This window comes from Sinocyclocheilus grahami, unplaced genomic scaffold (assembly GCF_001515645.1).
Source record: "Sinocyclocheilus grahami isolate Dianchi unplaced genomic scaffold, SAMN03320097.WGS_v1.1 scaffold718.1, whole genome shotgun sequence".
NCBI classification, from domain to species: domain Eukaryota; kingdom Metazoa; phylum Chordata; class Actinopteri; order Cypriniformes; family Cyprinidae; genus Sinocyclocheilus; species Sinocyclocheilus grahami.
In genome coordinates, this window is record NW_015505897.1 from 428,160 (window position 1) to 443,421 (window position 15,262).

A 15,262-nucleotide genomic window follows, 5' to 3' on the forward strand; every position below is an offset into this window, starting at 1 on the left:
AGAAGGTGATTTATGAGGACATTTTCAGTGTCCCCGTAATTCAAAAGGCTTATAAATAATTCAGAATGAGTTTTTTTGAAAATCTAAAAATGCAGAAAGTTTCCTGTGAGGGTAGGGTTAGGGGTAGGGTTGGTGTATGTGTGTGTGTGTGTGTGTGTGTGTGTGTGTGTTAATGCTTTAACAGACTAATACTATCCCTGCATGCACAGGTTTCCATCTCATTATTAATGCTGTGTGCATGTGTGTGTTACCTCACAAAATGTCTCACCGTCCAGCCCAACTGTGTTCTGTTGCATTGCTCGTCAAAAACGTCCACCTTTACCCGCACCATCTTCATCATCACTGTCATCCTCACCTAACATCAGTCCTACAGCCCTCAACTGTCAGTCACACCAGGTAAGTCATGTCAGTTTTTACCCTGGAGAAACCAATCATGTAATTTCCCTGTAAGGAGCCCAAGCCAACTGAAACAATAGAAGAGATAAACAAATAAAGGTATGTAGGTAAGTGTTAAAGGGATAGTCCACCTAAAAATGAAAATTATGTCATTGTTTCCTCGTCCTCATGTCATGCATGGAACACAAAAGAAAATAATCTGTAGCAAATCAGCTCATGGGGAAATATGAATAATTAACCATAACTAGTTATAATTAACTATTCATATTTTAGATCCGCTGTAGATATTTAGCTGACCTCTCAGGGTCAACTGTCTTGTCAATTCCAAGAACGTTAATTTCCTGGTTAAGGGAAATAACTTTCTTACTGTACAATTCTACAAGCTTGTAACGTAAATCTGCATGATCAGTGACTCCGGTTATGAGCAAACAATGAACAGTGTGTGTGTGTGTGTGTTAATGCTTTAACAGACTAATACTATCCCTGCATGCACAGGTTTCCATCTCATTATAAATGCTGTGTGCATGTGTGTGTTACCTCACAAAATGTCTCACCGTCCTGCCCAACTGTGTTCTGTTGCATTGCTCGTCAAAAACGTCCACCTTTACCCGCACCATCTTCATCATCACTGTCATCCTCACCTAACATCAGTCCTACAGCCCTCAACTGTCAGTCACACCAGGTAAGTCATGTCAGTTTTTACCCTGGAGAAACCAATCATGTAATTTCCCTGTAAGGAGCCCAAGCCAACTGAAACAATAGAAGAGATAAACAAATAAAGGTTTGTAGGTAAGTGTTAAAGGGATAGTCCACCTAAAAATGAAAATTATGTAATTGTTTCCTCGCCCTCATGTCATGTATGGAACACAAAAGAAAATAATCTGAAGAATGTTAGTAACGGAGCACTTTCAGTCTCACTGACTTCCATTGTAATTTTATAGACAAAAAATAAAGTGAATTCAAAGGCGGTCAAAAGTGTTTGGTTATCATTCTGCTAAATATGTTCTTGTGTTTACAAAGAAATGTATACAGATTTGGAATGACTTCAGGGTGAGTTAATGATGAATGTTAATTTTTGTGTGGACTATCCCTTTCACACACTGGCCCAACTAACCAATCACAGCACACACTGACTCAGCTAACCAATCACAGCACACACTCGCCCAGCTAACCAATCACAACACACACTGGCCCAGCTAACCAATCACAGCACACACTGGCCCAGCTAACCAATCATATGCCAGACTGAGGAGAGAGGTGTTGTAATAATGTAAACTATGTAAAAAAAAAAATGTGTTTTTCGAACAACCTAGTATGAGAGCCTGTTCTAGTACACCCCCAAAACAAAATAAAGACTTTGTAAAAGAGCATAATAGGACCCCTTTAAGTATACCAGTTTAGTATACCAAAAGTACAATAGCAGGGTATTTTTATTAAGCACATAAATATGTAAATGTTTTTGTAGTATACTTAGCATGAAATAAATGTATATTTATTGTTCACTAGGGAATAGTAATATATTTATTACTAATTTATTTTGGCAGCTTGACATTGAGACCTTGAGTTTCAGTGTTCCAGATTGTCTAGAGGTTGGCTAAATATTGAAGATTTCTCAAAAGTTTATAATATTGTGTTTTTTTTTTCAATAAATATCTAAATATTTTATCACCTGGCCCGAATTCAAATTGCAGTTATGTATCCTGTTTTAAATTCCAATTTGATTTAAAAAGGCTTCTCAATTTAAAAAGTTCTGAGTGGCTCACAACATCGGTGTGGAATTAATTCAAATACCCTTTTGACACAAGATATCTGTTTTCTCTAGGGATCCCAACTTGCCTGTTCCTCAGGACACCAAGTTCATCCACACCAAGCCCAACCGCTTTGAGGAAGTGATCTGGACCAAGTTCAACTCCAAAGACAAGCAGTATCTCCACATTGGCCTGAAGCCTCGCATCCGGGACAACTACCGAGCAAATAAGGTTGCCTTCTGGCTGGAACTGGTTCCTCACCTCCACAACCTTCACGAGGAGGTCTTCAGCACTGCCACAACCCGGCTGCCTCCAGGAACCGCCCGCACCCCACACTGGAAGGGTCAGGGACCTCGAACCACACGCCATCCCATCCCAACCTTCCCTACAGAATCGGACCCAGATGGCTCAGAGCCCCCTCGATTCCCTCCCTTCCCAAGCGACACCCGGGACTACTCTACAGAACTGAGTGTGACGGTAGCTGTCGGTGCATCGCTCCTCTTCCTCAACATCCTTGCCTTCGCCGCACTTTACTACAAACGCGACAAACGGCACGAGATGCGACGGCACCGACTGTCCCCGCAGCGAGGCGGACCTGCTAATGACTTAGCACACAGCCAAGAGGAAGAGATCATGTCCCTGCAAATGAAGCACTCGGAGCACGACGCCCACCACGACATGGAGCCGTTGCGACCGCATGATATTTTACGTCCCGCATGCCCACCCGACTACACATTGGCACTTCGGCGGGCACCCGACGATGTTCCGCTCATGACCCCCAATACTATCACCATGATTCCCAGCACCATTACTGGCATGCAACCCCTCCATGCCTTCACTTATCCTACAACCACCGGACACAACAACACCTTACCCCACCCTCACTCCACCACCCGTGTATAGTAGCGCCCCCAAACGAGAGGACTAGCTCTCATACATATCCAGTTTTCTCTCTCTGTCCACCTTTCCAAGCTCCTAAACTTAAGATGCTCTCAGTTCAGCTGTCTAGAGCAGCTACTCCTGTTGGCATTCTCATAGACACAATCAAGGTTTCGTAGAAGTTGCACACACTAGAGGAGCTCTGTTTGTAGACTCAATGATGAGCAACAGATTTGGTCGGCAGTGACAAGTCATCTGCCTCGTACTGGATTCAACTTGCTGTTTGTTTTTACACATTGTTCTTAAAGAAATTGGGCGTCAGTGATTGACTAAGCTGATCCGATGTCATGAGGGGAAATGATGACATTTACCCACTTTTCTTCTCTCACTAAATTGGCAGAGTGCAGATTTCATCCATCCTTTTTGTCATCCTCCTTTGTTATTCCATTACCAGCCCATCGCTCTCTGTCCGAATGTGATCTGTGTCCTTGGATTATGTTTTACATGAATCATAGGGGCATTCGATAAAAGGTGGTAGCTGGATATGTTGCGTTAACCTGCAGTCTTGTGTCAAGTATTAAATCATACCTTGTAACAAGAGACGCAGAGAATGAGAGAAAATGACAGCATCTGACAGAAGACGAAAACAAAAGTGCCAACCTCCACTCTTTTTCTCTTGCTGTCATTTTATCACACATATTTGACTTGGCTATGTGTTGTTTCTTAGGAAGATTTTTGTATGTATAAATATAAAGACAAATATATAAAAGAATGATATAAATATATATTTACATGGATTGCTCGGTGGGATCTATGCATGAAATATTTTAAAGCACCAAGATGGACATTTGCATTTTCTTTTTGCAAGTTTGCTTGCTTAAAATGCCTACAGAAACCTTCTCTGCAGTAGTATTTTCATCAGTATTAATCCAAATATAACCTCTTCCTCAATCTGACCACTCTATAGGACAGCATCCTCTCTCTGTATCCAGAAAGAGAGCTATTGGCAATATTCTTTTAAATGCTTTTTGACATTCATTTGCAGCTGTTGGTGCTATTATTTGACCATCAACCATGTAGTGCTCTGCTAGAGCCATCTGTGATGGTCCAGACAGTTGCATAAATACAGCAAATAGTGAATGCACATGTAGCTTTGCATCTCTTTTATGGGCCTCTGACCATTATATTTCTCAGATACAAATGATTCTCTTACACCTCGGCCCATCTTTCTCTCTCTGTAGCCTCTCTCGTTCTATCTCTGTCCTTACTCTTTCAGTTCAAAATCATTTGGTTTTTGACAACCAAATTTAATAAGCATCTTTTTTGTGTATTTGTGCGTGTGCACACATAAAGAGTGTGTTTTCTAGGCAATAGCTAGGTGTCCTGTACATTTGTGTTAATGTGAATGTGTGAGATAAGAGACTATGAGACGGAGAGGCACAACAGGAGAGAGAAATGCAGACTTCTTAGTTTGTTCAATCCTCATAACACAGAAATCTCCTTCCTCTGTGGCCCTCTACCATTCAGGAAAACCTACCTGGCCATTTTACATACAAAATAGTTAGGAATAGGCTGGAAGCACTGCTAATATGTTTACGCCCACATCTCTACATATCTCACATCTGTCTGCACTGCACACTTGACCTTTTTGACAAGGTTATGACAAGCACAGCAAATAGTGGTGGTGGCAAACCAGATCTATATATGGACAAATCTTACAGATTGTTTCTTCAGAATACATGTTCAGGTTAAAGAACGAATGGCTCAGAATCACTGGACAGTAACTGCGGGATAAACATGATCACTTACGTTCTCTTCATGCCTTGTTAGTCATATTTTTCTGCCACTGCTGTGTGTCACGGGAGGATGACGGTTTGTCTCACTGTTGGCTCCGTTTGCCAGTGTATTGTGAGATGCCCAGGACCATCACGATGGAGCAAGAACTAACGCCAGAATGCTGCACAATGTACTAAACATGAACAGACTCTAATAGCATTGCTAAGCAAACATGCTGGAGTTTCAGTCATGAAAACAGAACTTTCTTCTGCGGTGTGGACTGAAAACAACAACAACTGGACAATAAACGAAGGGAGATTGTAACAAACTTCAGTTGCAGGTACCTTCTGGCGATCCGAGAGTGTAGGTTGGACCTGTGGATATGTACCATCTGTGGACTTTTGTGTGGTTGTAGGTATAACTGAACTCCATTTTAAACAAACTATGAGGAGTTGACTAGAGCTGTGTACAAAACAACCTCAGTTCTAATAATCAATGCCGTTTTACGGGATGAGTTCCGACTCTTTTGTTATTTCTCTCGTTTGTTTTTGTACGCTCAACCACTAGAGTGTGATGTCGTGGTACATACAGAATAAAGACTCTACATCCATTATGAGCCATTCATTGGGTTTTCAGTATAGCGTACAGTGAGAGAAGGAGAAATAGAAATGAACTGTACATTTTTAAGTGTAAGAACAAATCAACTGAAAATATTTGTAAATATTCAGTGACTTGTTTAAATGTTTTGTTTGTGTTTCTTTTCTTTTGGTTTTATTTTTTCTTTCTGGTCGAATGAAATTTGAAATACTTTGTGACCAGGCAACAGGTGCAAGTTCTAATTCAGCCACCAGCAAAATTGATTTCGTTAAATTCGTTAAATTCACTTTCTGCTGCTTCATTTAGTTTTGAGATCAGAGGATGGCGATGATGACTTGCTCCTATATTTGAGCTTAAAGAGATTGTGTATTATGTAGCATACCAATGTCACTTGAATCATCACAGCTAGTCATATTTCTGCACAAGTATGATTGGCTGTCTGTTTCATATACAAAGCCTGCCCGTTTTCAAAATCTTTGATATGGAGATGGACTAGAACGTCCGGTTTATTTAAGCAAAGTAAGCACTGGAAACCATGGTGGTTATGAGAAGTTTTTCATCTGCCATGAACTTGTTGTAGCATTGAATTTTTACCAAAAGGTGGTAGGGATTTTATGAAATATCTAAAATAGGGGAAAAGTACTGTTTGATGGTCACATTTGTACACTCAAGTATACATTTTATTATTTTTGACTGAATTAAGCATCTAGTGAAATATTGCCAAATTAAAGATGGCATAAAGAGTGCACAAGGATCTCGATATGTTTAAAGATTACTGAATAAATGAAGCACACGTTATTCCTCTAAGAAAATAAACACATTTTACTGGGTCCTAAAGCAAATTTACACCTGTTGCCCTGTTTTACTATATATGTTCAGAATCAGAACGCCAAGCTTGATGAAGAATAAACATGTTAATAATGGATTTAAAAAAAAAAAGAAAGGTAAAATTATATAAATAAGGTGATGATATTTCTATGATGATATTTAGAAGTTATTACACACTGTATGCTGTGACTCTGATCTGGGGAACATTAAAGAAATTCATAGCCAGACAACAGACTCTTGTTTTCTTTTAATCAAATTTCTGTCAGGACCACTATCGTCAAAGATTATTGACAATTAGCATACAGTTTGGATTGGCGGTATGGTTCTGTTCTGGGCAAGAACTCCCTGCGCCTCCATGCAGCCTAGCATGGATGAGAGCAGGGAGAGCAGCGATAACCCCCCCAGGGTAAACAGAACAGAACTAACATAAATGTATTGCAGATATTGTTAAAGTTCAATCATTTTTTGTACACATTTTAGAATTAGTCTGATTCAAGGAGAATCAGAAGGCTGAATCCCGACTGACAGAGGAGGAGCTGGGGATGGAGGAGGGTAATTAGCTATTGAGCAATGCGAAAACTGCTGATAATACTGAGGGACCTCATATATGAATGCTTAGATATATCTTTTGTAAGGATGGTACTCATAATTGGTCTCAAAACACATGAACTGTTGTTCACTGTGGACATCTGTTGAGCAGATGTCTGTCACTAGTTTTTCATTGCATACAAACATGAAGGATCCAAGTCCCTGAGGTCTGTGAACTGAAGTACAGTGGTCAGTGTGGGCTTCTCCACCAGCCTCACATGGAGCACTGCAGAATGGACACTGTTTTCCACATCCAAACACACGTTTGAAGAGCTCATTCTGGGGTTTCATTTTGAGTTTGGACAGTTTCTCCTTGATGTTGATTTTCTTCAATTGTTCCTTTAGTGTCTGCTCCATCTCTTCTACAGATTTAGTTAGCCAGCAAGCAAATGGTTCTTGAGAAGCATTGTTTAGGACCATCACTATTTCTAGAGCATCTTTGGGAATTATTAGCTTTCGTCCAAGCTTCCTGCATATGCAGTGTATGAATCCTTTGATACCATCTTCATACGTTTCATTCTGTGCCATTTTCACAGCTTCTAGTATCCCCATGGTGATCCCTCTAAGGTGACGTTCCTCCAACTCAGACACTTCATGTCCATTTGAAAACTGTTTGGTGATTTGATCTGATATCCAGCCCTTAACAAAACGTTCATAGGAGGAAATGTACTTCACATACTGTTCAAACGCATCTTCTCTGAGCAGCTGCTTTAAGAGTGTGTACTGAAAAAATCCACGAGTGCTGAACTGAAATGCATTTTTACCCTGAATCATTTTGTCAACGATGTCTGGACCCAAGGAGCTGTAGATGAATGTCTCAACTGCAGGAATCAGGCACAGTTTAGTGAATTCTTCAGCCTTTCTTTGACACTGATCGCGATCATGGAATAGGTCTTTGAAATCATTGTGATATTTCTCTTTATACTGACCAAGGCATCTGCGTGGGTCATTCTCCTTAATGAAACAATCATGCATGTGTTGAAATTCTTTTGCAGAAAACCCGCAAATGTGCAATTTGAGAGATAGTTCAAATTCATCTGAAAATCCTAGATTCTTGTTGAACATCAGTTTGTCATCAATTATGTTTATGATTTCCTGAATGTAGGTGTCATGGTAATCTAAACGTCCCTCTGTCTTTTCCCGGACTACGTGAGAGCACGTGTCTATCATTTCATCTGCCAAATTCTGTAGGTTCACTGTAGAGTTGTCACTGATGATCCGTTTGAACAACTTCTTTAAGAAATTTTCTTTGGTGACTTTGAACACCCCTGTGCCATAATTGTTCAGATTGACTTTCATTAATTTCTCTGCAACAGAACTTCCCTTCTGTTTCAGGTTCCTTCGAAGTTGGCTGAAAACACAATCAGATATATTTTTGTTCTCCAGTCCGTTAAATGACAGCTCGTTGACAGTTTCTTGCCATATATGTTCAAAACATCTGTCAAGCTCATTGTCAGTCATATAGGCATCACTATTTGAGTAGTTGTTTTTCCGTAACTCCTCCAGTAGGCCCAACACCTTTTTCTCCATTGTGTCAGTGAATGTTTTCTTGATTTGGTCCAAATTAGTCATTCCTCTCCTGATTTCCACTGTAGCTTCAAGCTGTGTCAGCAGAGAGCTCTCAGTTTCCCTTCTGAGAGATTTCACACTGTTCACAAAGTCTTGTTTGTATTTTTCCACAAGACAGACATGACCCTCTGTTTGTTCAAAGTATTTGGACAGATGTTCCATTGTGGTCTTTTCCAATGAGTCAAGCTTTGTGACAGCTTCTTGTTTTAGCCCAAATAAAAGATCTTTCAAGTCTGATTTGTCTGCTTTCAGTTTGAGTATCTCAAAATTTGACACTCTGGTTTCAGCTCCTGTTAACCAAGAGTGAATATGCTTCTTGAAAGACCATTCCCATTTATGAAATTCTGTGCACAGTCTCATGTATGCATCAGCCACCAAGCTGTTTCTGAAGCTAAATATGAAATTTTCATATTTGACTGCATTCCACAAGCTTTTTGTCCACTCCAGAGATCTGTTGGTCAAGCTGTGCAATCTCCTCTTTGTTTTCTGAAAATTGTTGACACTTTTCTTTGTACTTTTCTCTGAGGCTAGAGAGGTTTTTTTGGGAGAGATTGTCTAGGTTCATCCGCATCCACTTCAAGAAGTAGGACCTTTCCTGGTCTGAGGTAGTTAGTGCACTAACAAAGCAGGACATGGCCTCTGAGATATCATATTTACTCTGCTGTTTCCTGAGTTCAGTCTTTTTCATCTGGAGATGACTCTTGTATGTCTCTATGTTTTGATCACCAGCTTTCCGGAGTCTGCATTCCTCTTTCTCCAGTTTTGCCAAATCTTTCCATATTTTACCCTGAAAGGGAAGCTGATTCTGTTTGAACTGCATTGTGTCCAGTATTTCTTCTGTTATGAAGTGTGCATTATTTTTTGCTTTCTGACATTCTTTGATGTCTTCATCAACTTGAATTCCGAGTTCATGTGCTATGGTGTCCATTCCTTCCAGGCATGCTTTGTTTGGGAGATTATTAAGTATGTAATTTACTGTAGAATGCAGATTTTTGACAAAATGTGCATCATTTTGATTGATCTTCAGAATTATGTTGTTTTTCTTTAAACTCATTTCAGAGGCTGTCCTTTTTAGCTGCTCCAAATTAAATACTTTGCTCTGTCTGTTGCCCACTAAAAAAAACTGTGCATTAGCATGTTGGTTGGTGAGTATCTTGTAGTTTGTGTCCAGATTGTCAAAGAACACAAAAACTGCAGTGGAGGTCTGGCATAAGAAGGAGTACTGTGTTTCAAAGGCACTGATGTCGCCTCTCAAGTTTGCAAAAGCCACGGGTTCAGGAAAAACATCAATGTTTTTGTTTCCACAAGGTAGATACCAACTCATCTCCACTAACCCATTAGATATCTTTCTTGGAACGTCTCCGCAATCCATGTCACGATGTACAAAAGTGTCATGATATTGTTGGGGGTTGCTGAGCAGTTTGTTTAAGATCTGAGATTTAGAAATGTTGCAATTTCCAAGTCTAACAAAGGACACTAGGGGGAGCTTAGCGTGAACAATTCTCTCCTCCACAAAGCCTTTTTGTTCTGACAAAGAATGAGGTCTAAATTTCTTTACAATATCTCTCATGGCCCAAAGCATGAACATACACTGTTGAGTATCAGAGTTTGGAAGAAGCAAAGGAACAGAGAACTGACACATTGACATTTTCGAAACCATTTCCTGTTGGAGGAAACCATCTGAACAAAGAAAGAGTGCGGTCACTATGTCTAAAGGGTTCACACTGCTGTTCTGATCATTAAGAAGATCGAATGTATCATTGTAAATATCTAAGCTTGACCAATCTTCATCATTACATGAATATTTGACACTTCTTGCAGTCACATTCACCATCATCAGTTTCTTCAGGAACAGCCATGGTAAAGATGATAGAAACTGGGCTGGCTCATCTGTCACTGACCTTATGTCAATCTGTAGCACATCCTTAAGTGAGAGTTTGTTCGGGTAGTGCTGCTCCAACCCCAAATCCTGTAAGAGGCTCTGAATGTTTGTTTCTGTTGAAAAAGCAAGTATTTGTTTATCATTTCATAATTTAATTAGATTTGATATTACTACAAAATTAAGAATGTAAAAAGAATGTTTTTAGTGAAATTTGCTATATCATACTAACTGGTTTGAGCGTATGTGACTGCTGCTTTGCTTCGAAAGCCATTTGGAAGCACTATTGTATTGTGAAAAGAGTACTTATTCCCAGGATTTAGGTCACTGAAAACCACACTGCCTAATTGTGTCGTCTCTTCCTGAATGATTCTTCCATTCTGGTAGCAGACTATATGAAACTTCTTCTCTTCACAGCCAGATGCATCCCAAATAAGAGTAACTGATGTGGATCCCACACTCTCAGCCTTGAATTTGTCAGGTGGGACTGGCCCTGTAAATAAATAAATACATCATACATACATACATACATACATGAATACTACTTTATGTTGCTACTTTTTCTCAGTTACAAATTTCATACAATTTTAAATAATGCAAGACAATTACTGGTGCATGCAGTCACTTCACTTCTGACACTGACTGCCATTTTCTGAAATTGAAACAAGACTGAATGTGTACTCAGTCCCTGGACACAGATCTTCTACTTCTGTGGCAGTGACATTGGTGACAGTGAAGGTCTGTGTTGTTTTAGGACTGAAGCAAGTCAACTCAAATGTAGCTATGTTGTCTGGACTGTCCCAACCAAGAGTAACGTCTCTAGGTTACGTATGTAACCATGGTTCCCCGAGGCAACGAGACGCTGCGTCGAGATTCGCTTTGGGAACGCCCGTGCGTGACCGCGTTCTGAAGCACGTGTCAAATCTGTCCAATGGAGCAGCGAGACGTCACAAGCGGGGTGACATAAGCACCAGAAAGCATAAAAGCGCATCCAGCCGGGCGCAAACCAGCTTCGATGAAGTAGCGCCTGCAGGGATGCAGGGAGTATGGCAAAGAGATGCAGCGTCTTACGCCCTGTTTTTGTGACTGGCGATATGAGGAGCCTGACGGCTGGGGCTGTTCCCACTCAGCAGTGGGTGTGACGAGGGAGGAACCGTTGAAACGCCGCCGCTTGCTTTCTCGCCTCCTGGAACCTCTCGAAACTCAGCGGGATCGCGAGTCTGGCTGCTCTCATCAAACACAGCCAGGCGAGAGCGGAGCGTGCTCAGCGAGAGCAGCTCGCAGTCATGACAACCAGCCCCCTCGAGAGCTGACCGTGCATGCGCCGCTCCCAATCAAACGACACACAAATCGTGTGTATCCCCTGCCGTCAGATATCGTGGGCAGGGGATACACAGCATTTGTACTGCCGTTTGCTCGCCATAGACTTTTTCATTGTTTTATATATATGAGTGCTTGTGCGGACAGACAACAGTAAATAGACAGACACATACACAGAGCGCTACTGAAGAGCAGAAGCTGGTTTGCGCCCGGCCGGATGAGCTTTTATGCTTTCTGGTGCTTACGTCACCCCGCTCGTGACGTCTCGCTGCTCCATTGGACAGATTTGACACGTGCTTCAGAACGCGATCGCGCAAGGGCGTTCCCAAAGCAAATCTCGACGCAGCTCGAGTTCCTGAAGGGGAACAGACCTGGTCCCAATAAGCTGCACTAAAATTTTACCTGGTGCAGGAACATCTGTGGAAACAAGAATCATACATTTTCAGCATCTGAAAGCAGTCTTGATAAAGTATTGCCAGTACTGACTAATTTATCACATTCAGCATATAGGAATGTTACCATTGCTTTCTGTACGTGATTCAACAACACGTATGGTTAAGAAGGGTTTCAAACGTATCATTTTTTCTTTGGAATAATATGCACCATTGAATCATGCACAATAAGAAATATGAAAATATAGGGTCAATTTTGGTTTCGTTTTGAGCCAAAAAACATAAAATGGTATCAACTTATTTAGGCTGGCAGTAACGCCAATAATAGTCATGGATACTTTTTTTAACATTTTAATGTAAATTATGGCCAGCACCTCATCAGAGATTAATGATGGCACAAGGGTAATTTTGTTACCTGGTAATTTGGCAACTTCTTCCTTTTGATATGACTCAAGAGAATGTGGACATGTTTGCTCTTTGTCTTCAGTGTCATCACTAGCAGCTTCATTTGCATTTTCCTTCATTTGAAAGTTTTTTTGACATTAGTGGCATGCAAACTAAGGTGTGTCAAGAGACTACATTTGTTTCAATCCAAAGTTTCTGAAACTCTCAATGTTTTATCTAAGACACATAATTTGCAAAGATAATTTAGCAAAATTTGCCTTATGAAGAAAACAAGATCTATTGCTTACTTCTTCCTTACTGGAGCAGTCCATTGCAACTGTTTAGAAGTTTGTTGAGACTCCTAAGAGAAAGAATATGCCATTTAATTACTTAAATATGTACAAATCATTCAATAAATGTTAAAAGTGAAGTGATTTAAATGGTGGCTTGATTTCATGTTTACATTTAATAATCTCACATTTTACAGTATGCAACACTCTAATACAGCAGTGGCGAACTCCGGTCCTGAAGAGCCGCAGTCCTGCAGAGTACAGCTCCATCCCTAATTAAAACTCACCTGCCTGTAGCTTTCTAGTAACCCTTCAGACCTTGATTAGCTTGTTCAGGTGTGTTTGATTAGGGTTGAAGCAAAACTCTGCAGGGCTGCGGCTCTCCAGGACCGACGTTCGCCACCCCTGCTCTAATACATTGAGGAATCCCATAATTACCAAAGAAAACAGGGAAATATCTGACAGATGTAATTCATTTAACAAATACAAATGAGCTGTTGTGTAAATTTTTTGACTTTTAGTCTTTTTAGACAAATCTTGTCCAGTCAAAGAAACTAACTTTTCCATTAAAGGGGTCATATGATGCGAGTTCAATTTTTTCTTTCTCTTTGGAGTGTTACAAGCTCTTGGTGCATAAAGAAGATCTGTAAAGTTGCAAAGACTAAAGTCTCAAATCCAAAGAAATATTCTTTATAAAAGTTAAGAGTCAGCCACACCTACCTAAAACGGCTCGTTCTAACACGCCCCCACATACCTACATCACGATGTGAGAAGATTTGCATAACGACGCCCAAATGTTCACGCAAAGAAAGAAGGCGTAACTTTTATTCTCGCTGTAGTATTGTTGTTGCTGCCACCATGTCGTGAAGGCTCTGTGTGCTTCGTTGTGAAAGCGAAACTACTTTGTTTGGCCTTCCAAAAGAGGACAATATCCGCTTCGTCAAGCCTAGAGCTGATCCGTGCTGGTCGCTGAGGAAATACATCAACTTTGCGCTGTGGATCACCGGATCGGCTTTCACCATGGACGAAGGGGAGTCCAGCTCGGGGTCATCACATGTGGTTGCCGCAAGCCCTCCGGACACTCCTTCATCGAATCCGCCGTTCTCAAGCCCGCCGCCTCTGCTCACTCTAGCCGGCCTCCGCTCACTCAAGGCCGCCATGTGTGACGCTGTGTGTTTCGTTGTGAAAGCGAAACTACTTTGCTTGGCCTTCCAAAAGAGGACACGACTAGAAATCAGTGGTTAAGTTGTATTTACAGCACTTTTCCAGAACAGTTCAACCCAAATATTCAGATGTGTGCAGCACATTTTATGGAGGACTGTTTCCTGATCCTGGTAGAGTAGACTACAATGCCAGCTGTTCTGACTCACAGACTGTAAGTACGTTTTCATATTTAAAGGAGTTGCCACTGACGATTCAAACGCGAGTTTTGAGCAGTGTAGAGTAGCACTTGTTGTTTGTCATTTCTCCGATCACAAATGCAGACATGGTTTTATGTTTACGCGACGCGACGCGACGCGACGCGACGTGATGCAACGCAACACGTTAAAAGACGGTATAAGTCATTATAATCCGTAATTATGTCCCCACTGGATGCAACAAATGCCTTGTTTATAATGGGTTTTCATGTTTTTGTCTCGTCGCTCCGGCCGGGACACAGATTCAGGGGGCAGGGTTGGATCCACATCTAGGGGGTGGAGATGGGTAGGTTTAGGGGTGGAGATGGGTAGGTTTAGGTATGTGTAAGGTGGGAGGAGTTGGATCTGGATCCAACCTCACCCCCTGGATCTTGTGTTCTGCAGTGAGGACCATCTCTCACAATATGGTAAGGGGCATAACATTTCCGTCACACGCTTGAGGTATTCAGCCAATCACAACGCACTGGATAGCTGGCCAATCACAGCACACCTCGCTTTTCAGACCGATGAGCTTTGTAAAAATCTACGCGTTTCAGAAAGGCGGAGCATAGAGGAGAAACAATAATGTACAGTATGTGGAAAATAGTGTGTTTTTTTAACCTTAAACCGCATGAACACATTTCATTACACCAAATACACAAAATCATGTTCTTTTTAACAACATCATATGACCCCTTTAAGATTATATTTGCCCCCTTAAACTGATTTCCATATATTCATTTAGAAGAGAGGTCGGGAACCTATGGCTCGTGAGCCACACCTGGCTCTACACCTGGCTTTACTCAAGTTAAAACACTTTTATCATCCTCATGAATGCATGCTGGTTTACCTAATGGCTGCGACACACACCAGTTTTTGTTCTGTGCTGATCACAATCGAATCCTTTCATTATAACATACAGAGTGTATACACGACGATGTTAATAATATATTAATTGCACAGTGTGAGATTCATTGGTCATAACAGAACTTTGTGAGATCACGATGAACTAAGAGTGACAGTTTTTACTGGTTTAAAAAAGGAGCGCTCTTTGCGAGCTTTCTTGGCAATAATCCATTTAAAATGTAGAACTTTGTTTTTCGGCCACACACACGTTGCAAACTTTCGGGAATGACATCCGCATATTTATGCTGGAGTCGCTCTCGAAGTAGTAGTGATTGACATAGTGATAACCATAGCAATAGATGCGACAAAATAT

The 15,262-nt window shown here is 41.0% G+C and overlaps 3 protein-coding genes across 3 annotated transcripts in view; 2 read left to right on the forward strand and 1 right to left on the reverse strand.

Annotated features, from left to right (window-relative positions):
• Positions 1-4,944, forward strand: part of LOC107560278 (neuroligin-2-like) — a 173,952-nt gene extending 169,008 nt beyond the window's left edge. The window contains exons 6-7 of the mRNA XM_016244417.1: positions 276-396; positions 2,219-4,944. Coding sequence (XP_016099903.1) covers positions 276-396; positions 2,219-3,047 — 950 coding nt within the window. The 3' untranslated portion in view covers positions 3,048-4,944. The remainder of the gene's footprint in view (positions 1-275; positions 397-2,218) is intronic.
• Positions 4,945-6,839: 1,895 nt separating this feature from the next.
• On the reverse strand, positions 6,840-12,496 carry LOC107560279 (uncharacterized). Its single transcript, XM_016244418.1, has 4 exons — positions 12,388-12,496; positions 10,493-10,753; positions 8,845-10,376; positions 6,840-8,813 (listed from the first exon to the last, which is right to left on the reverse strand). Exons 1-4 carry the CDS (start codon positions 12,494-12,496, stop codon positions 6,840-6,842), a joined length of 3,876 nt encoding a protein of 1,291 aa, XP_016099904.1.
• A 559-nt stretch (positions 12,497-13,055) lies between these two features.
• The window catches only part of LOC107560280 (endonuclease domain-containing 1 protein-like), a gene marked incomplete at its 5' end in the record, with an annotated part of 7,059 nt that continues 4,852 nt past the window's right edge, over positions 13,056-15,262 (forward strand). Inside the window, one exon of the mRNA XM_016244419.1 lies at positions 13,056-13,113. Coding sequence (XP_016099905.1) covers positions 13,056-13,113 — 58 coding nt within the window. The remainder of the gene's footprint in view (positions 13,114-15,262) is intronic.

Excerpts from the sequence above, each read along its gene's own strand:
- LOC107560279 (XM_016244418.1), bottom strand. The coding sequence starts at position 12,496 with ATGAAGGAAAATGCAAATGAAGCTGCTAGTGATGACACTGAAGACAAA. Across the intron at positions 10,754-12,387 it reads AGAAGTTGCCAAATTACCAG|GGCCAGTCCCACCTGACAAA; the intron begins GTAACAAAATTA and ends ATTTATTTACAG. Across the intron at positions 10,377-10,492 it reads AGTCACATACGCTCAAACCA|AAACAAACATTCAGAGCCTC; the intron begins GTTAGTATGATA and ends CTTTTTCAACAG.